Source organism: Gymnoscopelus microlampas, assembly GCF_963454915.1.
Source record: "Gymnoscopelus microlampas genome assembly, chromosome: 1".
NCBI lineage: Eukaryota > Metazoa > Chordata > Actinopteri > Myctophiformes > Myctophidae > Gymnoscopelus > Gymnoscopelus microlampas.
Window position 1 is genome coordinate 13,437,411 of NC_139962.1, and position 26,149 is coordinate 13,463,559.

A 26,149-nucleotide genomic window follows, 5' to 3' on the forward strand; every position below is an offset into this window, starting at 1 on the left:
TACAGATGCGACGTGTTGTGAGTTTATAGATGCATATAGGTTTATAAAGTGCTCATGTGACCTGAGTTGCTTCTTTTGGGCTTGTTTTCCTGGAACTGCTTGCTTGTTTCTCTCGCAAAACCTGGCAACACTGTATTGAACCAATCAGCGGTAAGATCTAGCTTTCAAATGTACTTTGACTGTTTATGTGTGTGAGGTGGTGCAGTAGTAGACGTCAGATCGAGAGAAGCGTAGACTGAGAATACAGAAGCTCGCTGTTTTTATAATTTGTTTTCATAGTTGTGCTTGTGTTTTTGGTAAGTCTTGTTCGCGTTTTGGTGATGATTATTAGTGACTCGCTTTGGCGTTATTTGGCAGAATTACTGCTAACATTAGTACTTGGTGTTAAAGCTATTATTCAAAGTCCTTTTTGCTTCAGCTCTGCTTCAGCTAACGTCTGGTACCGTGTTGTCAGGTTTGCTTATAAGCTACTTTGGGCTTGTTTTTCTGTGAAGTTGTTGGTAAATATTGGTGGTTGCGGACGTTTTTTGGGGCTTATTTCTAAAGTGTGTAGTTGTTGTTCTTTTTGGGCTTATTTTGAGGTTGTTTAAACCAGTGATAATCAAACATTTTCGTGTCAAGGACCCCCCAAATTGCTATGTATCTGTTTGTCTGTGCACCCCCATAAATATTGTATACCAGGAACCCCCCTATACAAGATGTGTCATTAAAATGTTTAAAAAATATTGCACATTTTTCACATTTTCTTCCAGATTTTTTTTGAAGATAGCAGATCTACAAGCACACAACGCGTCGCGGTTTGTTGTGAGCTTGTAGATCGGCTCTTTTTTTTAATAGCCGACGGTTTAAAGTGCTCATGTGGCCCATAGTCGCTTTTTTCATAGACCTGGTTGCTTGTTTCTCTCGCAAAACTTGGCAACACTGATCTGGTAGCAACGCTGTTGTTGTTAACAGCCATGTTCGCTCATGTGTATTCATTTACGTCTCTGTATATTGTTTGTCGGTTAAGTAAGGTTTATATCTAACTAACTCTGAGTTTGTCACCATAATGTTTCTATTCCACCGTCGTTTGTTTGTTTTTTGCTTGTTTCATGACATGTCTGTTTACAGGGCCTGCATGTTGCATTCATTTCACAGATAATCAAAGAGAAACATGACGGACGAAAGTGATTGGGCCAAATTACCAGTGGAGCAGAAATGTGAACACAAGGTAAACACGAACAGCTCACAATTTAATGCAACTGTTTTCCGGATACATGATAGGTGGGCACTATGGACATCTGGGCACCTCGATGTAAAATTGGCTATTTTGTCCAAAATGTTACATTTAATATTTGACAAATAATTAACAAAGTATACATGTGAACATGTGAACATGCACGGTACAGCATTATCAGACTTAAGTTTATCCTTGTTTATGCGCCAAAATGACTGGATATACAGGTTTTGTAGTAGCCCTGAAATATGACATGACTGTCATACCATGACAGTCATGGAACCGAGTGGTCCTGGTTTTCGATTTTTTTTACATTTACAACTCTCACATGTACATAAACGTTCAGATTTCCAATATAAAGTGCTGACCTCCATGCCACGGATGTAACAAGTTGAGTCGGCAAAGGTCTAAGTACCTGTATCTGCCGTATTGTTCAATAAAAAGCATTTTAATCCCATCGGCGGCCACTTTCTATTTTTATTTATTTATTTTGTTGTAAAGTATCAGAGTGCAATACACCTCCAAACCAGTAGTGTCGCATAGTTGAAAGCGTTGGAGAAAATGGCTGGTGATCGGAATGAAAAGCTTTTTATTGAACAATACGGAATATTCAGGTACTTAGACCTTTGCCGGCTCACCTTGTTAAACCCGTGGCATGGGGGTCAGCACTTTATATTTGAAATTTGAACGTTTATGTACATGTGAGAGTTGTAAATGTAAACACATCGAAAACCAGGAACACTCGGTTCCATGACGCTTGTGACAGACGAGCGTCATGTGAACCATGGCTAGTTTTGTAGCAACTTGTGGCAATTGTAGAAATATTAGACCTTCATTTTCGAATGTTTAAACATTTTCTGATCATGTATACCTTACATTACTTAAGGCCATTTTCATTTTTTTTATTTTAATATTTTGGACAAGTTTTGGCCAATTTTACATCAAGGTGCCCAGATGTCCCTATAGTGCCCACCTATCCTTTTACCCTGTTTTTCTCTCTCGGTAAGATGTCATGCGGATCTTAAACTAACATGCAACTGCTTAAATATGTTAAAGCAGGGATCTTCAACGTTTTTCAGCCCAAGAAGGACCCCTTAGCTGAGAGAGAGAGAGATGAAACAGGGACCCCCACCACTACATATTGTATTCAATTGTGTTGCAGATTAAACTTTTTCATGGACTTCATATTTCGCTTCATAGACTTGTTTGACAGCACTGTTTTCTGGCATTAATATGCTGGATTCATGCTAATGTGTTTCAGACATTTAACCACTTAAACCCTCAATACTTGACCGTTGACTCTGTACTTGGGTCTGCTCTTTTTCCGTCTACAGCAAACCTCTTTGCCGAAAATAGCCAATCTACAAGCTCACAACGCGAGCTTGTAGATCGGCTATGTTTGGCTAATGTTCACTTCAGAATAGGGATGCCACATCAGTGGTTAATGTAAAAAATGAACCAAAAAAAAACTACATTATCACACAAAGATTTGGTGCCCCCCCCTATGGTAACTGAGGACCCCTAGGGGTCCCCGGACTCCCTATTGAATATAGGGGGTCGTTAAAGCAAAAGATAGGTAGGGTCCCCACGGTCATGAAATTCCTGGAAATATTTTGAAATTAGAAAAATATTTTTCCAGTCCTGGAAAAGATTTGGAATTTGTCTAGGGTCCTGGAAAAATATTTGGCTATGTATTGTTTTTGGCTATTGATTTTGTTAATACAATTTTCTTCCAAAACATCTACAACATTACACAAAATATGTTGTGTAATGATATAAAAATATACGAACGGGCTGCGTGATTGCAGCCTAATGTATACCGGAGTGACAAAAATAACAGATCTACAAGCTCACAATGTGCTGTAGTGTGATGCATAGTTAGTAAATTTGGCACGAAAATGGAATTGTACCATTCTATGGTTTATTTTTGCTACACTGCTTGTCTTTGGGCATTGCACATAGGAGTAAGACTAAGAGACTCATTATTGCGCTGAATGATTGTTCTACAGGCCTGGAAATTGGGTTAAATATTCTGGAAAAGTTTTACAAATTCTGTGGTAAAAATGTGTGGGAACCCTGGGTATATGATCTGCAAAGCTAAGTATATGATTTGTATCAGTGATAGATACTTGCGCACTAGCCGCAAGCAACTTCGATGCAGTTATCTGCATTGCATTAAAGCAGTGGTTTTCAACCAGTGGTCCGGGGACCACCAGTGGTCCTTGAGGGAGTACCAGGGGGTCCCCAGCAAAATTAGTTAACATAGCGTCACAATCATTTTTAACCACTTAGCTTTGGCTTTTCAAAAATAGCAGATATACAAGCTCATAGCGCGGCACCGAGTGCCACGCTATGAGCTCGTAGATCTGCTATTTTTGAAAAACCTTGAAAAAGTGTGCATATCTTTTGAATATTTATATTTTTTAAAGCGAAAATTAACTCTTTGCTTCTTGTGGTCCCTGGCACAAAACATTTTAAATTGGGGGTCCGTGGCCAAATGTATATCAATTTAGGGGTCCTTGGCATGAAAAGGGTTGAAAACCCCTGCATTAAAGCACCCAAGTTGCTTGCGGCTACTTGCACGCTTGCAGTTTGCAAATGAGCTTAACTTCTCGATTATTGGTGCAATTGCAATTATTGGTCCATGAGCATGCATGAGTAGTGCTCCTTTAATTTGACCAGCATGGTAAAATAGCTTTGTCATGAACCTTTTGTCTTTTTCCCAAGGTGTGGAAGGCCAGGTTACAGGGCTATGAGGATGCTCTGAAGCTATTTCAGAGGATTGGTGATGATAAAAGCCCAGAATGGGGGAAGTTCCTTGGACTCATCAAGAACTTTGTGAAAGAGTCCAATGCAGTTGCCCAGCTGAGGGGCCTCGAAGCTGCCCTCTCTTTTGTAGAAAATGCTCATGTTGCTACCAGGTAGGTAGATCAATGTACCCTGCAGATGGGCAAAAAAAATAATCAATATTTGTTTTCTTCTTTATTAGAAGTCAGGCTAATGAGACTACTATTTGCTAAACACCCTTTCTGTTCTATATCTTTCATGTAGGCCAATTGTGTATTTTATTGGTTACAGTAGCCAACAATGTGTGAAATTAATCCTTTCGTTTATGCTGCTATTGCACATTAAACCTCGTGGAATACAAAATTAGTTTTATTGGAATGTAATGGTTCATGCATACATTTGTCCTTTTAAATATTGCATTTTCTCGTTGAGTAATTAACCATTAATAAGTGTGATGTTTTTTAATCCATATATCTTTTGCCCTTTTGTGCCATCTGCAGGTCAGTGGGTGAGGTAGTGAGTGGCGTCGTCTCTAAGGTCTTTAACCAGCCCAAGGCGAGGGCCAAGGAGTTGGGCTCTGACATCTGCCTCATGTATATAGAGATAGAAAAGGCTGATGTTGTCCAGGAAGAGCTCATCAAGGGCCTCGACAACAAGAACCCAAAGATTGTTCTGGCCTGTGTGGAAGTCATACGAAGAGCTCTGAGGTACTACAGGGACATGAAATGGCTATTCTGTTATGAACAGGACTTTTTGTAACGGTTTTCATTTTTTCTGCGTATGTGCCGAGTTGATGGCTGTTTAGTAGTGAAATGAAATTATTTATGTCAATGATGAATGTAATGTATTTAATACCCAGGAAATAAGAGCTTTATATAGCCATAGCCATTTTCTGTATCCTTGCTTTTCTCCTAGTGAGTTTGGACTCAAGACTTTTCCCGTGAAGCCAATTGTTAAAATTTTGCCGAAGCTCTTCGAGTCCAGAGACAAATCAGTGAGGGATGAAGCGAGGTTGTTGGCTGTAGAAATCTACAAATGGATCAGAGATGCTCTCCGGCCATCGCTTCAGAACTTAAACGCTGTACAGGTAAACCACTGTATAAATATCACTAAATGCAGTTACATTTTTTTCCCCCTGTATCTGCTCACTGTAGTGCTTATGAATTACTTGTAATATTACTTGCTAATGCATGCATTGGAGCACATTGTGTATATATGTTCTGATGTGTGTTTGTGTGTGTGTGTTCTCAGTTGAAGGAGCTGGAGGAGGAATGGGCTAAAGTGCCTCAAGGAGCCCCCAGACAGAGCCGCTTCCTTCGATCCCAACAGGATCTGAGGGCCAAGTATGAACAGCAACAACAGATTGAACCATCAGAGGACCAGGATGACAGTACGTACACACAAGTCCACTCACTTGTTTCCGTTCTCTCCTGCAGCATAGATCATGGTATACATACTTTAGCTGAGATAAATGACATTTTCTCTTTTTCTTAGATGAAACCGAGGACTTGCCCCAGCAAGTCGATGCCTACGAGTTCCTGGAGCCAGTGGAGATCCTCTCTAAACTGCCAAAGGATTTCTATGAGAAGATCGTAAGCTCTATCCATTTACAGTTTGGGAAATATTTTCTTACAGCAGCTCCGGCAAGTGTTAAATTAATCTGTCTTTGCAGGAGGCAAAGAAATGGCAGGAGAGAAAAGAGGCGCTGGAAGCCTTGGAGCCACTAGCTAAAAACCCCAAGCTAGAACAGGGGGACTACGGGGATTTGGTGCGGGCATTGAAAAAGGTACTGTCGTCCTTTAGCCACTTGACAGGGTTTCAAATTATCCATGGTAAAGATGTGTACTGGACAAAAACATTTTTTCTTCTTCTGGTTGTAGGTCATTGGAAAAGACAGCAATGTTTTATTGGTAGCTCTGGCAGCTAAATGCCTAGCTGCTTTGGCATCTGGTTTGAGAAAGAAGTTTGGCAACTACGCAGGCCAGGTAAGAGCACTGGAAAACTTGAATTCAGGATTGATCATGTGATTTATGGCCTGCCATGAAATTTTGAAATCTGTCAGACAGTGCAAGTCTTTACAGAGTAATTGAATATGATAAACGTACTAATGTTGCTCAGTGTCCCCATTGACCAATGCCTTGTGGTTAGAATAGAACAGTTGGTTCCCAAGGCTACTTACTTAATGTCTCCCACCATTTTCAAATAACATCCTCAGAGTCTCGATGGTCTGTGCGAATAAAAGGTTATGTAAGGCTTTATGGTTATGGGGGAGTGTCAGACAATATAGCCACACATTTAAAGTGGAAAGCCTGTGAAATGTGTGAATCCTAACTTTGCAATCTTTCTATCTAGGTGGTGCCAACCATTTTGGAGAAGTTCAAGGAAAAGAAGGCTCTGGTGATCCAAGCTCTGCAAGAAGCTATTGACGCTGTTTTCCTCTGTGTGAGTTGGTAGCCCTCTAGCTCATCCCATAGCCATAGTGCCATGTATAATGTTATTGAATGACAGAACTGATATTTGTACTTATGGGCCTGAATGCTATTGCTAATTAGCTGTTGAACCCTAATGGCTCTGATTGTTTTAACATTGCTCATTTTCTTTTCAAATGTCTAATGGTGTTCTTCTTGTTGACATTGAGAAATAGCTGTTCTAGTGCCTCTTGTGTGCATCTGCTTTTAAAGATGTGTTTCCTTGTATAAAGACTTGCTTAGTTGGCTTGCTAATTAAGAGTCCATGTTTAAGCCAATCTACCACAATCTACCACACTATGCAGTTTTTGGAGTGTACTATATCAGGGGTCTTCAATGTTTTCAGCCCAAGGACCCCCTAGCTGAGAGAGAGATGAAGCAGGGACCCCCACTATATTGTATACAATTGTGTTTCAGATTCAACTTTTTTTGTTTACGTGGTCTGCTCTTTTTTCCCTCTACACCTAGTATACCTCTTTCCCAAAAATAGCCGATCTACAAGCTCACAACGCCTCCCAGCATGAGGCGCTGTGAGCTTGTAGATCGGCTATTTTTTGCTAAAGTTCTCCTCAGAAAAGAGATGCTAGGGTTCAAGTGGTTAAGGGGAAAAAAAAAACATATCACAAAAAGATTTGGCAGACCCCCTGTAGTAACTCTGAGGACCCCCTAGGGGTCCCGGACCCCCTGTTGAAGACCCCTGCTCTATATCATTAGTTGTGATTGCCCTCAAACAACTGAGTGAGGATGTTCAATAAAACACTGTTAAATGGATTGTATTTGTATTATAACATGCCTTGTAACTTGAATGTGTCCACTCAGAAGTTTAAAAGTGCTGGGCAGCCAGTGTCAAGTCCCTCCTGGTGCTTGCTCTGAGTATGTTATATAACTGATGTACTTTTTGTCCTCAGACGACTCTACAAAATGTGAGTGAAGATGTTCTTGCTGTGATGGACAATAAAAACCCTTCAGTGAAGCAACAGGCATCCTTGTTTCTGGCCAGGAGTATTCGTGTCACCAGCCCTGATATCGTGCCAAAGCCGCTGGTCAAATCATTCTGTACTGCTGCCCTCAAGGTCAACATTTCTGAAAACTACCACATAATACTTGACTTCTGTCATAATAGTCAATGATCTTGTTTGTGTACAACTGTACATCAAAGACATCACAATAGCTGTAGCATATTAAGGTTTTGGGTTTCCCTTCTGTCCTGGCAGCAAGTCAATGATTCAGCTCCTGAGGTGCGTGATGCTGCCTTCGACGTTCTGGCAACTATGATGAAGGTAGCAGGAGAGAAGGCTGTTAACCCCTTCTTGGCTGACCTTGATAAAACCAAGCTCGATAAGGTAAGCTGCATTGAAATGCCTACTAATATAGGTGCTCACACGAATGGATTGTATACTGAATAGTCTGAGATGCTAGGAAAGTGATCCCTACGGTTTTGTGTGACTTGCTTTTGTCAATGCAGTTCGTGATAATTGGCAGATAACATGGATCCCATGCAGTGAGTCATCTGTATGTGTATTTCAGTTCAAGCCAATGAGCAAATGGTTGAATTTTATATAGTTAGATAGTTCACCCCAAAAAATACTTTTTTTCTATCGAAAACCCCATGGAGACGTGAATTGATGGATATTTTTTAGTTTTTGTCGCATTAAGCCAATAATTTGATCACCAGCGGACCGGTAGGCAGCGCTTCCGGTAGGAGACACAAAGGAGACTCTTTGTGTCTCCTATCGGAACCGCTGCCGGTCATCAGATTATTGGCTTAGGAATGCGACAAAAACAAAAAAATATCCATGAATTCAAGTCTCCATGGGGTGATTAATTGATAGAAAAAAAGTAATTTTGGGGGTGAACTATCCCTTATTAGATGGGAACTACCAGAGGAATAAAAGCTCTTGCAGCGGCATTTTAAAAACACCAGCTGCTGTTGATAAGCATGGCATAATATAACCTACACTGATGGCTAATTAGAATAGTAAAAAACAATTATAGTGCCAAATCACAACTTGTCTTGGCTACATAAGCCAAGAGGATACATCTTTGCAATGAAGCAATTCATTTGTGAATTGTACATTAACATCCCTTGTGGTGGTGGTTGGGGGGGGGGGACACCAATAGCATTGCACATTTTAACGTTACTTGGATTTGGCGTTAACCACTTTCAACCTGGCGTCCCTATTTTGAGCATGACATCATTGGCGGTAATTTAAAAAAAAAAATCTGCTTGTAGATTGGCTATTTTTGACACGTGACACTATTGTATGACAAAGGCATCTTTTTATTTGAAAACATTAGCCTACATAGTCAGAATGGAACATAAAACGGTTCATCCAGCGATTTGTACGGTGTGGAAAATAGTTAAAGTATGACATTTCAAAACGGAAAATGTGTTTGAACCCTGTGACAACCAACAAGGGTTTATTTTCAGCGGACATAATTGTTTCCATGCATCTTAAATGACCAGTTTCTCATTTCCATATCACTGTTTGTTTCTTCAGATTAAGGAGATTGCTGACAAGGTAGAGGTTGTTGGGGGAAAGAAAAAAGCAGCACAGACGCAGAGTTCTGCATCCACCTTGAAACCAGCACCTGTGGCCCCTGGACCTCCCAAAAAGACCCCTCTACCTAAAGTAAGGATCATAGAGATTTTAGCTTTCCTTCTGTCCACCACTTTTTTTTTTAGAGAAAATATATTATAATTAAAAAGGTGACAATGAGCAGCATATTATATTTGTGTATATATATATATATATAATTTATCTTTTAGAAGGCTGATGTGGCTACCAAGAAAACCAAGACGACAGCAGCAGCTGGAGCACGATCCCAGGCAGGAAAAAGCAAAAATGTGGCAGAGGCTAAAGAAGTGCTGGAAACGGAACTCTCTGTGAGTGATCATACACTGTAAATGACCATGCAGCAAGTTCTCTTGGTTTTATGCTCAGGGGTTGACACTAAGGTCTCAGAGGCACTTGCCCATCGGGCAAGTACAGGTCATGTTCTACTTTCCCAAAAAGTAAATCATCAATTATAAATCAATCAATTTATTTTTACTTATAAAAACAATTAAAAAAATGTCATACCTCAATATTTATGCCAAATAGCTATGACTATGGGTTCACACGTGTTATTTCATTTTAAGTGTTGCAACAGTGAAAACGGCACAGTGCTCTTATTTTACATTCGACATGTGCTAAGCTTTGACCGTTCAATAAACAAACATCAGTAGGCTATTGGCTGGCACTGCTGTTTTGAATCTGACACAAGGAAGGCTTTATAAGCTGCTTGCTGCATTCTTGTATTTTAACACGTCAATGCATTCTTGTATTTTAACACGTCGGTTAGGTGCTTAGGAACCGCAACAAAAGTCTGCGGGTGTTTTTTGTATATATATATATTTTAATATATATATATTAGTGATGCGCGGGTTGACCCGTAACCCGCGGCGCGGGTGGGTCGAGTCAGAATTTCGGAGGCAATTATGCGGGCTGCGGGTGAGCGGGTCACACACTCTCACACGCAAAAAAATAAATAATAACATGATCTTGTTTTGTCTTTATTCCTAATAAGAATAATAACAATAAAACAGTTTGAATACACTTGGGGATTATTTTGTAACCATGATTTTACAGAAAGAAAAAAAAAACGCGGGTCACGGGGCGGGTTGAGCCATAGATTTATATATGGGTTCGCCGGGCGGGTTGAGGCGGGTTGGGTTCCGGGGCAGGGCGGGCCGAGTCATGAAAAAACCCGACCCGCGCATCACTAATATATATATATATATATATATATATATAATATATATATATTTTGCGGGTGGGATGCATGCAGACGTGCTCATCTCACACATACGACACACCCTCCCGCAATAGGGTTAAATAGTCGCAAAGTTTTTTTCTGCTGGGAAAGAAGGCTTTAATGAGCTGAACTTTTAACACTTTGTGAGCTTGTAGTTTCTCCGGAGCTCGCAATAGCCACTGCACGTGGCGTGTGTGGGAGTGAGAGAGGGCAGCATTGACCTTTGCGATGGTTCTTCTGTCCTCAGATGGAGGTGTGCCAAGAGAAAGCTGCTGCTGTCCTTCCAGCCTCCTGTGTGCAGCAGTTGGACAGTACCAACTGGAAGGAGAGGCTGGCTGGCATGGAGGAGTTCCTTCAGGTCAGTAGTACTATCTAAATGATTCATTCTAGGTCTGTAATTTTATATAAACATTTTTGCTGTTCTTCAGTAGTATGCAAAAGACTAGCCTTAACCGTGGCCGTGTTTTGTGTAGACCGTGGAGCAGATTGAACGCACTGAGATGCCCTGTCAGGCTCTGGTCCGCATGCTGTCCGGGAAACCAGGCTGGAAGGAGACCAACTTTCAGGTAAATGGTAAATGGTAAATGGTGCATTTATATAGCGCTTCTATCCGAAGCGCTTTACATTGATTGTGCCATTAACCCATTCACACACACATTCATACACCGATGGCGGAGGAAACCATGCAAGGCACCAACCTGCTCATCGGGAGCAATTAGGGGTTCAGCGTCTTGCTCAAGGACACTTCGACACTAACTCTAGGGGAGCGCCCCAGCCCGGGATCAAACTGGGAACCTTGCGGTTTTCCAGTTCACTCTACCCGGCCACTCTACCCCTGAGCCACTGCCGCCCCAGGTACCTCCCCTTACTGCGTTTATATACTTATAGCCCTGGCTATGAGTGAATGAAGTTTGACAGACTGCAGGACAGCCCAGTTGAAATCAGCCTCTGTCTACAACTGACACACATTGAAGGAAGGACTTATTACCCCATTTAGAGTAGACCTGGAACCCCAAGTAACTATACCTTTCAAGCTGGGAACCCCTTTTGGGGGTCTTATTGCTATGTACAGTAGATATTCTCTTTGGTAATTTTTGAATAAATAGTTTTTCAGAAAAGGCGTTTTTAAAATCAGCCTCAGGTCTTAATCGGTTAAAATGTGCACCGTTTTAATTTGATTCAAGAAGACAATTTGTCTTTGTTTTTCCAGGTGATGCAGTTAAAACTGCAGGTGGTAGCTGTGGTGGCCCAGAGAGGTAACTTCTCTACGACATCAGGCTCTGCAGTGCTGGAAGCTCTGGTGGACAAAGTGGGAGACATCAAGTGTGGAGGAAAAGCCAAGGAAGCCCTGACTGCTATCGGGGAGGCCTGTACTCTGCCTTGGATAGCTGAGCAGGTGACAAAGATGGCATTCTTTTTTCTTTCTACAGTATTTTGGAAAGATTAAACCTACCCCTGCATTTTGATATTGTATTGATTCTGTTTGTAAAGTTCACTGTTGACATGTTAGATTAAGATATGTGTAATGAGTTCATTTTTATTATGGGAGCCAATATAGGTCTGTGTATTTAGCATTTCTATTTTTGAAACTAACTAACTTGAAACTAACTCCTCACTTAGGTTGTTTCAATAGCCTTCACACAGAAGAATCCAAAGAATCAAGCTGAGACACTGAGCTGGCTGGCTAATGCCATAAAAGAGTTTGGTTTTGCAGGGTAAGCGCACTCAGTGACAGTTGACAGGTTTTGGATTTACAGAGTCTAAATGCCTTTTCAATCGGGTTTCAATCGCTTTTGTCCTTCCAGAATGAATGTGAAAGCTTTCATCAACCATGTGAAGACTGCTTTGAAAGCCACAAATCCTGTGAGTGTTTGACATCTCATTGCATGGTGTTTGTTTGCTCTTTATAATCTTACGGGGTGAAGGCACAAACTCATTTGCTAGAGTAAGGTGTAGCTACTTTGAGAATCAAATTTGACAACATAGAAATATGAAGCAGACATATTGGTTGTCATTTTTTAAATGTGTGGTTGTTTGTTGCAGGCCATTCGCACAGCAGCCATTTGTCTCCTGGGCGTCATGTACCTCTACATGGGATCTCCGCTGCGGATGTTCTTTGAGGATGAGAAGGCCGCCTTAGTAACCCAGATTGATGCAGAGTTTCAGAAGGTAGTGTGTTCAACCACAAATGGTGCAACTTAATCCAACGTGCTTTACAATGTGCATTACATTGACCCATTCATGCACACATTCACACCGATGGTGGAGGAAACCATGCAAGTCACCGTCTTACTCATCTTGAGCAGTGGGGGTTCAGTGTCTTGGTCAAGGACACTTCAACACTAACCCAGGGGTAGCCAGGGATTGAACCGGGAACCTTATGACTTCACATCCTGAGCCACTGCTGCCCCAAAACATGTTAAATTGTATTAAGACATGACAGTAATTTCAATGTAAATGTGTAAAACTATGCGTAAATATGCTAGTCGACTAATACAGTATCCCTAGCACAACTGTTTACAGTGTGTGAGTGGAATATTCACTGATCAGTTCACTGGTATCCTATCAACAGCAGTATGCCAATTATGTGTCTTCTGCACTGAGATTAATCTTGCTCATGTTATGTGCTGTCCCTTAGATGCAAGGCCAGGCCCCTCCTGCACCTATCAGGGGCTCTGCTAAGGGGCGTGAGAGCCAGGTGGAAGGAGAGGAGGCTGAGAAGCAAGATGAGGAAGAGGGAGACATCACCGATATGCTGCCACGCACGGACATCAGGTTAGTCTCTGAACAATTTCAGAACAAGTTTGTCCAATGAGAAGTAATGGCAGTAGATTTGATTACCAGCGGGAATAGTAATGGCAGTAGATTTGATTACCAGCGGGAATAGTAATGGCAGTAGATTTGATTACCAGCGGGAAATGTAAGTGTTGATGTAGCCAAAGATTGATGTAGCCAAAGATAATACTAAAGGTTAATCCATGTACGTTCTCATGGAAAGATCTGATTATCACTTTCGCTGGACTGTGCGTGTACATTCTCTAGTATACAGTGCTTGCATATTTGTATTTAGTTTTAATTTAAACAATAGTATTTCTTGGTATACCAAATTTCTACACAAGAAGGTGGTACACTGGTTGCCAAAGTGCCAATATAGGACACTGAGTAAACAAACCAGTAGTTTACAATACCAGTAACATACAGTTGGATACAAGATGGCATATACATAACAACATAAAAGTATGGATTAAAGAGTAAACTAGATCCTGAAATTACACAAGCTGTCCATCGGGCCACTCTGCTGAAGTAAAACAATGGGTGGTTACAATCTGATCATTGTATGTCTCTTTCAGTGATAAGATAACTGGGGAAATGGTTGAAAAGATTGGGGACAAAAACTGGAAGGTCCGCAAGGAAGGGCTGGACCAAGTCGCTGCGGTCATCTCGGAAGCTAAGTTCATCAAGCCCACAGTGGGAGACTTGCCCACTGCACTTAAAGCACGCCTCAACGACTCCAACAAGATCCTGGTGCGTAGTAGTGTCTCACAACCAGCCTTAATGTTGGCCTACCAGGCCAACCAACAAAATGGAAATGTACTGAGATGCTGATCTGAGCCTTCTATATGTCTCATTCAGGTCCAGCAGGCCCTATCCATCCTTCAGCAGATGGCCGTTGCCATGGGTCCTGGCATCCAGCAGCAAATCAAGCCTCTTGGAATACCTGTAATCACTGTCCTTGGTGACGGCAAGGTACAGGAAGATTGATTATTTATTTATTTCTAACTGCACTAAATGGCTTTTGCCATATTGTTTTACTAGATGCATTAAACTACCTACCTGTTATCTACTATGCTCCCTATGTGGGTTAATTTGCTGATTACAGTGATGGTTGACAGTGGATTACTGTTTTACGATGTTTCTTGTGTGTATTCCTCCAGAACATGGTCCGTGCTGCAGCCCTGGCCACCCTGACTGCCTGGGTGGAACAGACCGGTATTAAGAAATGGCTGGAGGGGGAGGAGTTGTCTGAGGAGTTGAGGAAGGAGAACCCCTTCCTTAGACAGGAGGTGATATGTCTTCTGAGTCTATACAGTACTGTCCATGGTTTAAAAATAGATAAATAGACAACATATGGCCGAATTTTCATGAAACTTGGTGGGAATGATCAAGCGGATTCAACTAAAGGGATGATTTAAGTTTTGGGACATAGAGGTCAAGGTGACAATCGAGACATACAGTAGTACAAGAGATGATGTTGCAGGCAGGGTTTGTACGTTGAAATTGGCCAAGCAGTTCATAAATCAGATATCAATATAGCGACCATGACTAAACAATTAATATTAAAAAAAATGTAAAAATGTACTATATTCTGTTTACTAAAGAGCTGGAGAGACCCCTGTTCGCTCTGTAGCAATGATTACCATCAGAATATAGTACTTTAACCTTTTTTAACAAAAAAAAAATCACTTACCCTACCTTAACCCATTAAGACCTGGAACTGTGTCATTTTTAGATTTGAGCTAAAAAGCATTATTTTTCACTTTGGGCTATTCAAAAATAGCAGATATACAAGCTCATAGCGCGGCACAGAGTGCCGCGCTACGAGCTTGTAGATCTGCTATTTTAGAAAAATCGTGAAAATGTGTGCAAATCTTTGAATATATATATATTTGTAAAGCGAACATTTTTAACTCAAATCTTTGCTTCTGGGGGTCCCTGGAACAAAATGTTTTGATGGGGGTCCGCGGCCAAATACATATAATTTTGGGGGTCCTTGACATGAAAAAGATTGAGCACCACTGATATAGAAACATACGTTTTTCAGAAAACTGCTGAGATTTAGGAGACATGTAGAATCGGCTTCAGGTCTCAATGGGTTAACTTCATTGTCTGAATATCTATATAAACATTCATTGATTGGTTATTATCTTACTCTGTTCCCCTCCATCAGCTGCTCGGCTGGCTCACAGGGCACCTGGCCACCCTTCGCTCAGCGCCTGCAGATACGCTGCTTTGCGTGGGCCCATTGTATGCCTGCCTGGAAGACCGCAATGCTGATGTGAGAAAGAAGGCCCAGGATGCCCTGCCTGTTTTCATGACCCACCTGGGCTTTGACAAGATGAGAAAGGCTGCAGGGAAACTCAAGGTAGACCAGATTGTAAAAGCTGGCTTTCGCTTGTAGAAACTGGTGTGTGTGTGTGTGTGTGTGTGTGAGAGGGGGGGAAAAGGATGTACTACTGCACAACAATGTTTCTTCCAGAAATTACACAAAAAAAATTATCACCCTGTTCATGTTTCTCATAGATCTGTGAATTAAACAAAGGAAAATAACATTGTTCTACATTCTTAAGCAGGGGTCTTCAACAGGGGGTCCGGGACCCCTAGGGGGTCCTCAGAGCTACTATAGGGGGTCCGCCAATTATCTTTGTGTGATAGGATTTTTATTTTTACCTTAACCACTTGAACCCTAGAATTCCTTTTCTGAGGGGGGAACATTAGCCGAAAATAGCAGATCTACAAGCTCTCAACTCCTCGCATCGCGAGGCGCTGAGAGCTTATAGATCGGCTATTTTTGGCAAAGAGGCTATAGGTGTAGAGGGAAAAAAGAGCAGACAAAGTAAAAAATAACCTTTAATCTGAAACGCCATTTTATACAATATAGAGTAGGGGTCCTGCTTCATCTCTCTCTCAGTTAGGGGGTCCTTGGCCTGAAAACGTTGAAGACCCCTGTTCTTAAGTGTGCTCACAGGAGAAAGCTTGCATCTGGGTTTCTTGAAATATATTACATTTGGCTATACTGTTAAGCAGCTTTATAATTAATGGTGAAAGTGTTCTTCCTTCTATAGCCTGCATCTAAGGACCAGGTTTTAGTGTTGCTGGAAAAAGCCAGATCAATCATGCCAGCCAAACCCAATGCAAGTGGTCCCACTTCTAAACCTGCTGCCAGTGGTCCCACTGCCAAACTGGAAACCAGTGAGCCTGCCAAGAGTTCCCCAGGTTTGTTCGTTTATCCTCTCCCAGCAAGGGGAAATGTGTTTTATCGCAGGTTTGTTTCGTTTATCCTCCCAGCAAGGGGGAAATGTGTTTAATCGTTTGCATTATGTGTCTCAGTCTGGGTCCTAACCAACTATTTGTGGCATGAAGGCCACTGGCTTGAATTTTAAACTGTGCTTGGCAGAGGCAAAGTTGATCTAAGATGATTAGGCCAGTCAATTTGAGCAAAGGATTTATAACCTGTATGCTTGTCATTTTGTAAGGTTAATGCAATTAAATTGTATTCGGCCAGTCAATTTGTCTCCTCTGAAGTGTAAGCATATTTGATCATTATACTGTATGTATTCTCCTCCATCAAAGCAGCAACTGCCCGGTTGGATTCAGAAGCCGCTGATAAATGTCCTCCCAAGAATACTAAACCGACAGAAGAGGCACAAAAAGGAAAAGTGAGTCATTAAACGTTTTGGCTATTTTCAGGGGTTTTCCATGCTTTGTTAATGACCTTGTCCAATAGGGTTACACAAACACACATTTTATTTTGAGTTTCCATGTTAAATTGTTGAGCTGAAATGGAAGATCTATTACTGTTTCTGATAACTCCCTGGCCATTACCATGTCCTTCTGCTTTAACTTTGACTGAATCACAATTTGTTTTCCTCTTTTCCTCCCCTCCAGAGCACAGTGGTGCTGAAAAAGCCCTCAGGGAAGGGAAAAGATGAAGAGGACAAATCCGGCCCAATCTTTATTCTGATACCCAACAAAAAAGAGCTGCGTGTCAAAGAGGAAAAGAGCTTAAAGGTGTTTGCATCTAATACTTTTCTGAGTTTTCAATATGTTTTGAAAGTTGTATTGAAAAATAAATGTAGACGATTTTGCAGCTATTTTAATATAAAATTGACGCAATTTGAATTATGCATGGGTATTTAGAACAATGATACTGCAGAAAATTGAAAATGAGGCACAAAATACAGCAACTCAGAATATAATATTCTCCATGGTATAAACAGCTGTAATCAAGAGGGGGCGGTGTTAAAGGGGTGAGAGCCAAGCCAACTTACAAGCAAACTACCCGATTTAATCCTGTAAACATCACAACAACTCAACAAGCATGGCAGTAGTCTTTTATAATGTGTTGCTTACAGTTTTTTTTATAAATGTGTTTTAAGATTTTGAAGTGGAACTTCGGCTCTCCCCAAGATGAGTATGTGGAGCAGTTGAAGGCTCAGATGGTGCCGTGCGTTGCCAAATGGCTGCAAGAGGAACTGTTCCACCACGACTTTCACCACCACGTCAAAGCAATAGCAGCCATGATTGAGGTTAGAGCCAGCACAGTACGGTCATTCAGCGTCACATTCATAATGGAGGGGTGAGAGTGATGAGTTGCACTATTGGATGGGGCGTCAGGTTGCAAGTGGCACCCGCGCTCCATTCCGACACCATCCTGGGGACACACCAATGTGCACAGGGGCCATCTGACTCACTCAGAAGTGGTTTCAAACCATCTTAACCCATTAAGACCTGAAGCTGATTCTACAAATGTCTTCTAAATCCCAACAGTTTTCTGAAAAACATGTTTCTATATCAGTGGTGCTCAATCTTTTTCATGTCAAGGACCCACAAAATTATATGTATTTGAGTTAAAAATGTTCGCTTTGAAACGATGTATATCCAAAGATTTGCACACATTTTCACGATTTTTCAAAAATAGCAGATCTACAAGCTCATAGCGCGGCACTCGGTGCCGCGCTATGAGCTTGTATATCTGCTTTTTTTGAATAGCCAAAGTGTAAAATAATGCTTTTTAGCTCAAATCAAAAAGTGACACAGATGCGTTCTAGGTCTTAATGGGTTAATCTGTATAATGCATTTCATACTAATTCTTCGAATATGCTTTAATGAATCTCCATATTGAACTGCATCTTTTACCTTTTTTGTCCTTCTGGCTCTTGCCTGCTCCAGCGCCTGGAAGCTGACAATGACGCCATAGTGTCCTGCCTCGACCTGATCCTCAAGTGGTTCACACTGCGCTTCTTTGACACCAACACCAGTGTGCTGATGAAGGCCCTGGAGTTCCTCAAGCTCCTCTTCCTCTCACTCAGCGAGCAGAAATACCACCTCAGTGATCTGGAGGCCAGCTCCTTCATTCCTTACCTCATCCTCAAGGTTTGTGTTTGCATCAGGCTTATAGTGTATAAAATGTGTCCTGTGTGTGTGGGGGCGGGTTGTGACAGTGATGAGTTGCACTATTTAGTCAGGTTGCTGGTTGCAGTGGCGACAGTGGCCTGTCCAGAACATCTTTGTTGACACTCCATGTGCACAGGGGCCATCTGAGTCACCCCCATCACACAGCAGAAAGACACTACCTTAAATGTTCTGCATCAGTACCTGATCTACTCTATATTTCTCTATACAATGTATACATCTTTTATTTTTTTCTTCTTTGGAAGATGGGTGAATCCAAGGACGTGGTGAGGAAGGATGCGCGTGCCATCATGAGCATGCTTTGCAAAGTTTACCCTTCCAGCAAAATATTTCCCTTTGTCATGGATGGAACCAAGTCTAAGAACTCCAAGCAGAGAACTGGTGAGTGGTTAAATATAATAACTGGTATGTTATCTGTTATCATCCAGACAAATTGGTAAACATAGCACTTTATTATTCATGCTTTTAACCACCAGCCACTGGGACATTTTAGGGTTAAAGGACCATACTGCTGTCATTATATGATATTGTCTATATTCACACAGCCATACATCTTACAGAAACATCGATCATTTCACGTTTGTGTCATTGCGTTTGAATTTCGCGTATATTTGCATTTCCTCCTGTCATAATGTTGCCCAACTTGCCTGAGTAATTGAGTTTGCCAAATATCATAGCATAGTTTAATAAATCATGGATGTTTGAATTTCATTTGTGAATTTAATGACAGGGTAACTTTGACAAAACTATAACCATTGAATAACATTTAGTGTTCACGCCTCTGCAAGTTAATTTTCATACCATATAAATAATAAACTTTATTTGAATAGGTTTTGTTTTTACAAATTCCTTCACACAGCATTGTATTGAAAGCAAATTGTGACTGAATCAAATCCCAACGGCTTCTAAAATCAAGCAAGTAACATGGTATGCTGTAACATAAAATACACCCGAGTTGTAGTCATTTGGTAAGAAATCCCAGACTGCCTGCAGTATGGCCTTTTAAGCACATTGCTCTAGTGCATCTCGACGGTATTAATGGTATTTCATGTTTTCTTGATTTACTGCTCATGATTTGAAATGGGAACTTTCCCCTCTCCATCCAGAGAGTCTGGAGGAACTAGGCTGTCTTATTGAGCTGTGTGGTGTGTCCGTCTGCCAGCCCACGGCAGCAAAAGCACTCAAGGCCATTGCTGTTCACATCGGAGACAGAGACGCCTCAGTGCGCAACGCAGCTCTGAAAACCATAGTTGTGGTGTACAACATATCTGGAGAGCAGGTTTACAAACTCGTTGGCAATGTACGTACCTTGCTGTCCCTTTCCTACTGAATTTAAATGTGTAGGTTATGTCCATGGTTCTTAAATGGTTTTGGTTTTGGTAATTGTATGTTTCATGAATATTTGTTTTTATTCTATTGGCCAGAGTTGCCCCTGAAAACTAACCGATACTAACCTGGACGATTTTAAATGGGGAAATAGAATTACTGCATGGGCCAGTTTTGCCCTTCGCCTCCTGCTATCAGAAGAAACAGAGATACTAGATGCCTGCAGCCACAATAAGAGCGTGTCATCCTCTTACTTTGTCACTAGTTGCCAGACAAGGACATGAGCATGTTGGAGGAGAGGATCAAGCGCTCGGCCAAGGAGAGTGCTCCGTCCTTTATCGACAAAGCACCCGGTCCCAACGCCAGCCTGCTGTGCAAGCCAGCCGTTGACAAACCCACTAAACTCAGGTACACTTATGCTATGATGAGGAAGATGTGACTTTCAGTCATTTGAAAGTCACATCTTCCTCATCATATCATTCATAGTATATACAGTCATTTGTATATACTATGAATGCTATGATGAGGAAGATGTGGCTTAAAGCCTTTCACTCATTTGTATATACTATGATGAGGAAGATCATGTGGCATTCAGTCATTGTTTATTTATACTGTCATCAATCATTATTTGTAGTTATAAGACTTATGCATTGAACAGTGGTGTACCATGAGTGCATGTGGTCACGATGCATTGAACAGTGGTGAGACGTTTGAGAGCATGTGTTCAACATGTTTTGTCCAATGTCAGCAGTCAGCGTCAACCCCAGATTGCCCAGGCATCCCACCACCAGGAATTCAGCCTGGACCTTCCAGAGGAGCTCGAAAGTAACCTCTCTGTTGCAAAGGAGCTACCCGAGCTGGAGGATTACAATATGGATAACTTGGAGCCTCTAGACATCCCTGTGTTCAAGTAAGATGCATTCTCAGGATTCAAGGTGTTTGTGTGTGCTCCACAATGATTATTCCTCCCGATCCTGCAATGCTGTCATTTTTGTATGTTGTGTTCACAAATGATTGAGCATATTAGTAGGTGTACCACAAGCATCACATGCTGCCCCTGACACGTCTATAATTAACCCACTCTTTGCTTGAAATGCACAAGGAAACAATAATGTCCACACATTTATCTTCAATTATCTCGTCTTATAAATGTTTTTTTTTTTGTAGGTCAAATCCACGTTTTGCTCCAGTGTACAATGTCAATGCAGGTGCCACTGTACGCATTAACATGCTCTTGTCTAAAATTGCATTTGAAGACATTCACACCAGCATGGAAGCCCTAATCCAAGTACGAACACAAACTATTTCCATCATGACTCTCCTGCTAACATCTTCAGAAATGTACAGGGAGAAATATGGCCCTGAAATCAGAGGGATGCAGGCCAATTAAGTAAAGTTGTTTTTAAAATCCTCCTTTTTGTTACACAGATGGATGAGGAGTTCCGCAAGAAGAGCACTTCAGAGGTTGTGGTCAAAATTGTGAACCCCTTTCTAAATGCTGCCCTGTTCCAGCTGCGCCTCATCCACAGCTCTCACCTGGCCAATCAGCGTGTATCTAGAAGAGACATCTCAAAGTTGTACAGCTGCATTACCATGAGTATCTTGTCTGTGAGTATGGGGTGTTGTGATTTATGGGTGCTAGATGGCCCAAATGACTCATTATAACACTGTTATTCTTTCAATTCACTCACACTGTCACTTCGATGATGACCCCTACATAAAACCTCTGGAATAATATTTGTTTTTAGGTGGGATATCTTATACGAAAACATGGATTTGATATTTTAAGGGGAATGTGGCTGATATTTAATGCACATCCTATAATTCTGTTGTGAGGATATGTGAAAATATGACACTTCCTAATGCATTGTGCCATGAGCTTGCACTTATGTAGCCCCAGGGTAATGTTTAAAAAGGATGGCTCTGCGTTTAGAATTTAAATGACAATGATGATATCCTTTCCCCAGGTATTTGAGGCAGAGGTGCTGGCGCAGCAAGTCTCTTCAGGTGTCCTGAAAGACCTGATAGAGGGCATGGTGACTGCGCTGTCAGACAACAGAGTGAATGAGCTTTCGGATGGAGCACAGGTCACCCGCTCTGTTAATACACTTATGGGACGGCTTCTCTTGAAGGCTGATCAGACGAATGTACTCGGGTATGTGTGCATTCAATTAGTCCCCTTATTTGATATCTTAGTTTGAATTCGGACCCAACGTTGGGGACAAAGGTAGCATTCACTTAAGCTCTACCATTTATTTCCTTTTCAGTGCTCTGCTGGTGCTTTTACAAGATGCCCTCCCAAACTACACTCTCTCCTCCGAGTTCTCAGACTTGGTGATGAAGGTAATGGACTTGATTTCCACTTTTTTACTTATACTTATTGTACAGCACATATGAGCTGAGGCTTCCAAGTCACCTTTTTTGTATAGCAAGCTTAAAAACGGGTAGATCCAAAGTGCTTTCCAGTTGAGAGAAGACGATGTCAATGACACATTAGAGTTCAGAGAGCTCAAAACATAATAATACACAAATAGCCAAACATTCTAAAAATGGAACACATTAATGAAAGCAAACTTTTATCAAAAGTAAACAGACAGATTAAAACAGGAGGGGAAAAAAATAAAAGACCTTTTCCAAACAGCCCTCAGACTAGGTTAAAAGTGAGGGAGAAAAAATGCAAGCAACGGAGACTGCCTGTCAGTGCCTGATCACCTTAGTTTTTAGGCGTGTTGGAGGAACAGAGTTTCTGTTGGGTGGATGGATAGCCTAAGCAACCTATTGGCAGGTCAGAGATGTAAGGTGGGGCTGGGCCATGTAAAGCTTTAAACACAAAGTAAGCGTTTAAAACACAGGCTGTGAATCATTATTTTATTTCACTGTACTTCCTGTTGCCTACTGTTGAAATTAACAAGATTTCTAATTGTTTAATGATTTGTGTGTTGGCTCAGTGTATATGGAGGGTGACCAGGTTCCTTCCGGACATCATCGCTACTCTAAACTTGGACAGGATCTTGTTGGACATTCACAACTTCATGACGGTGTATACCAAAGAGAAGCTTCGCCAGTTTCCCAACAGCCTACCTCAACGCACGCTCAAGACCCTGATCATCACACTCTGTCGACTCAAAGGGCCGAAGGTCAGTGTATGCATGATGTGGTGTATCTCTTGTGAGATAATTCTATATTCATCAAATACCCAGCCCAATTTGCCCTGGGTGAGGGTTGTCATAAAAAGGACAGAGTATGACATCTGATGACCCCTCGGGTTGATATGAGCGACCATTGACCAACATTAACATCTAAATTATATTAACGTTGTGGTCAAGAAAAGGGATGGTCATTCATTATAAGATGGTACCATTTCTGTCTGCTGTGTCTCAGAGGTGAGCTGTGGACAGTTCATAACCCAATGTCAGCATCAGTAGGCAGGTTAATTAATGTATTGTATTCCTGAATGAAGGTTATGCCAAAGTTTGGGGACAATTTATTACACTTCAACTTTAATCCAGTCTTCGCAGCAGTCAAGAACACAGTATTTAGATGTTCCAAATAAGGTTTAACATTTCTTTTAAATATGAAATCAGCTGCTAGTGCTGCCATTTTTTATGTATTGGTTATCAAGATCTTCTGGTATTTTAGATGGCACTTGGTGTAACAAATACACTAGGGTTGAAAGGTGAGGAAGAATTTGACATCATTTCTGCTAATCTAAAGATGTGAAACACATTTTTTCACATTTGTCGCAAGTGTTAAAAGTACCCGTGTGTGTGTCTGTGTAGATCATGGAACATATGACCCTAGTGACAGAGGAGTCCTCAACTCTGGAGGCAACTCTTAGGAATGTGTTGAAGTCCCAAGTTTTTACGCCTGCAACAGCAAAAGAAAATGTGGTATGTATACACAAACATTTGCACACCAAGTCCTGTACCCAGTTGCACACTGGCAGAGTAGGTAGCAGATTCATGAAGACCTCCTCTATGCACTGTACAGTCCACGAGCATTGCCTTTTTTATATATATATATATGCATAATGTGTGTATGTAATCAACTAACCATAGTCTTTTCTCACTGTAAGGTATCTGGCTCCAGCTGCAACCCTGAAAAGCAACAAGAACATCATGGACTGACCAATGTTAAGGTGTGTTGGGGTTCGAAGTGCATTGCTATTAAACTGCTGCACCAGCAGGCTAAATAAATGTCCGTAGTATCTACATAAAACTTTCAAACCTAAGCTACAATGCAATGAGGTGCATGGAATAAACAAACCTAAGCTACAATGCAATGAGGTGCATGGAATAAACAATTAAGTCATAATTAATTATATTTTTTTATTGGCCAAGTCGTAGTTGATGATGGCTATAAAAAGGAAAAATGACACATTGAAAAAGAAAACCAAGCCAATGTGTCGATAATGTGCATAGATTTTTAGGGAGCTGTATCCTCAGAACAAATAGCTTGATAATGCTAATGTAAATTTAATAATATGTCACCACAACACAAGGGCAACCGATTATTAAGTAGCAGGTTAATGAGTGAAAAGGGGCATTGAGGACGGGAAAAAGTAGACTACTGTCATTATTTATTATTTTATGTTTGACAAGACGAGGTAAGAATTCCCAAGCTACAATAAAAGTTGTTTAGAGCCGTGCATTTTTGGTATACAATTGTTAAAATGACATGTTTGTAAATGGTGCATAAACATGCCTGCATGGTAATGATGGTAATTAAGTAATTAATTCTGTATTAAATTGAGGAAGTAAATATGGGTATCAACTTGTTTGAAATCCAATGTATATCAAAGCAGCTTGCACTCGGTAACATTAATACACTCAATAATATTGGAGACTATTCCTGTGTACGCGTAAGAATTTCAAATTAACAATAGTCTCTCCCTTTAAGGTCTCTGGCGCCGGTTGCAATCCTGAGAAACGGCAAGTGTTGCAAGAACATCATGGACTGACCAACAACATGAAGGTATGTTGGGCTTCTCACTGCATTGTGATAAAACTGCTGCGACAGTGTTCTGTAAAATAATGGCGTACGCATCTACTGTATGTGTATACAGGAGATCTTTTCTAAGTTAAAATGGAAGAAAAAGTTGCAGTGAATAAAGCGATGAAATGTTATAAACAATTGCATTTACCACTAATGAAACAAATCATTCAATGGACATCCCCTTAAAGGGATAGTTCACCCCCAAAAATACTTTTTTTCTATGTATTAAGGCGGCTTTCCATATGCATGGCCTCACCCCACACCACACCGACCACCACAGCAACGGTTTCCACTACAATGAAGTGGGTAGAGTGGTGTGTAAGTGGTACTAAACTGGTGCCTTTTTTCTATGTATTAGTCACCCCATGGAGACTTGAATTCATGGATATGTTTTAGTTTTTGTCTCATTCCTAAGACAATAACTTGATGACCGGCAGCGGTTCCGGTAGGAGACACAAAGAGTCTCCTTTGTGTCTCCTACCGGTCCGCTGGTCATAGAAAAAAGGTATTATTTTTAGGTGAACTGTCCCTTTAAGGCTGCAGCATACACCCAACAGAACACAAATTTTGTTCTGCCTCAGCAGGTCAATAAGAACTTTGGGCATTGAGCCACGGTGTTGCGAGGCATACTGTACTACTGAGTGGGTGGGGTCTAAAGTCCAGAAATGGAAACTTTGCTACGTCTGAACTGAGCGTAGCAAAGTATGAAAGACTTTGGCCCTCACTGAACCTTCTTCGCTTCAGTAAGCGCTGCTGAAGCCGAAAACAAAATTGCCATTGTTTGCCGTATGCTGCAGCCTTTAAAAAACTACGCTAAAATAACCGGTTTAGAAATTGACACCAAAGGTGATACCAATAATTTGGAAGTAAAGCACCACAGATATTTTTTTTATCACCATTATTTATGGACAGCACATTATTTGTTGCATCTCCTTATTGTCATCATCTCTCTGAGCTTACGTCACATTTAATGACTCGGTCACAATTTCAGTTCATATTGGAAACCTTTTGCGGATTGTAGCATTTTCTCAGACTAATGTGAAATTGGTTTGAGATGTTGGCAATGATTGAATCCATCTCACCTTCATGTTCTCTATTGCAGCAAGAGGAGGCAGACAAACCTTCCTCACACACCTCTGGACCAGTGGCCTGTTCCCAGAGCCCTGCCCGCCCAACTAGCTCTGTCTCCACTGTCACCTTGGAGGACATCAAGAGGAGGCTTCAGATTTTAAGGCAGGGGCGCTAAATAGGCCCGCTTTGACCTGTATTTAATTAGTTTTTTTTTGTTGTGTATATGTACATGTATATAATGTTTGTTTTTTATTATTGTACTTTTTTAATAAAGATGACAGAACTTTTTAACCAA

At 41.1% G+C, this 26,149-nt stretch overlaps 1 protein-coding gene across 5 annotated transcripts; it reads left to right on the forward strand.

Annotated features, from left to right (window-relative positions):
- The first annotated feature begins 208 nt into the window (after window positions 1-208).
- Window positions 209-26,149, forward strand: LOC311051402 (cytoskeleton-associated protein 5-A-like). Of its 5 annotated transcripts, none has more exons than XM_084065964.1 (43): window positions 209-296; window positions 1,138-1,210; window positions 3,944-4,137; window positions 4,504-4,710; window positions 4,919-5,090; window positions 5,255-5,393; window positions 5,498-5,595; window positions 5,676-5,789; window positions 5,884-5,988; window positions 6,356-6,445; window positions 7,380-7,544; window positions 7,686-7,814; window positions 8,973-9,104; window positions 9,242-9,358; window positions 10,517-10,627; window positions 10,743-10,835; window positions 11,480-11,665; window positions 11,890-11,984; window positions 12,075-12,132; window positions 12,313-12,438; window positions 12,908-13,044; window positions 13,620-13,794; window positions 13,903-14,016; window positions 14,205-14,333; window positions 15,218-15,412; window positions 16,113-16,263; window positions 16,621-16,706; window positions 16,936-17,058; window positions 17,427-17,576; window positions 18,220-18,423; window positions 18,708-18,843; window positions 19,569-19,762; window positions 20,054-20,196; window positions 20,537-20,698; window positions 20,956-21,076; window positions 21,217-21,396; window positions 21,756-21,943; window positions 22,056-22,131; window positions 22,737-22,925; window positions 23,568-23,678; window positions 23,864-23,926; window positions 24,688-24,762; window positions 25,886-26,149. In XM_084065964.1, exons 2-43 carry the CDS (start codon window positions 1,154-1,156, stop codon window positions 26,027-26,029), a joined length of 5,634 nt encoding a protein of 1,877 aa, XP_083922090.1. In that variant the 5' UTR covers window positions 209-296; window positions 1,138-1,153; the 3' UTR covers window positions 26,030-26,149. The 5 variants fall into 5 exon arrangements, with proteins under 5 accessions (XP_083922090.1, XP_083922094.1, XP_083922093.1 ...); XM_084065968.1 differs by having other exon boundaries at window positions 20,540-20,698; XM_084065967.1 differs by having other exon boundaries at window positions 16,624-16,706.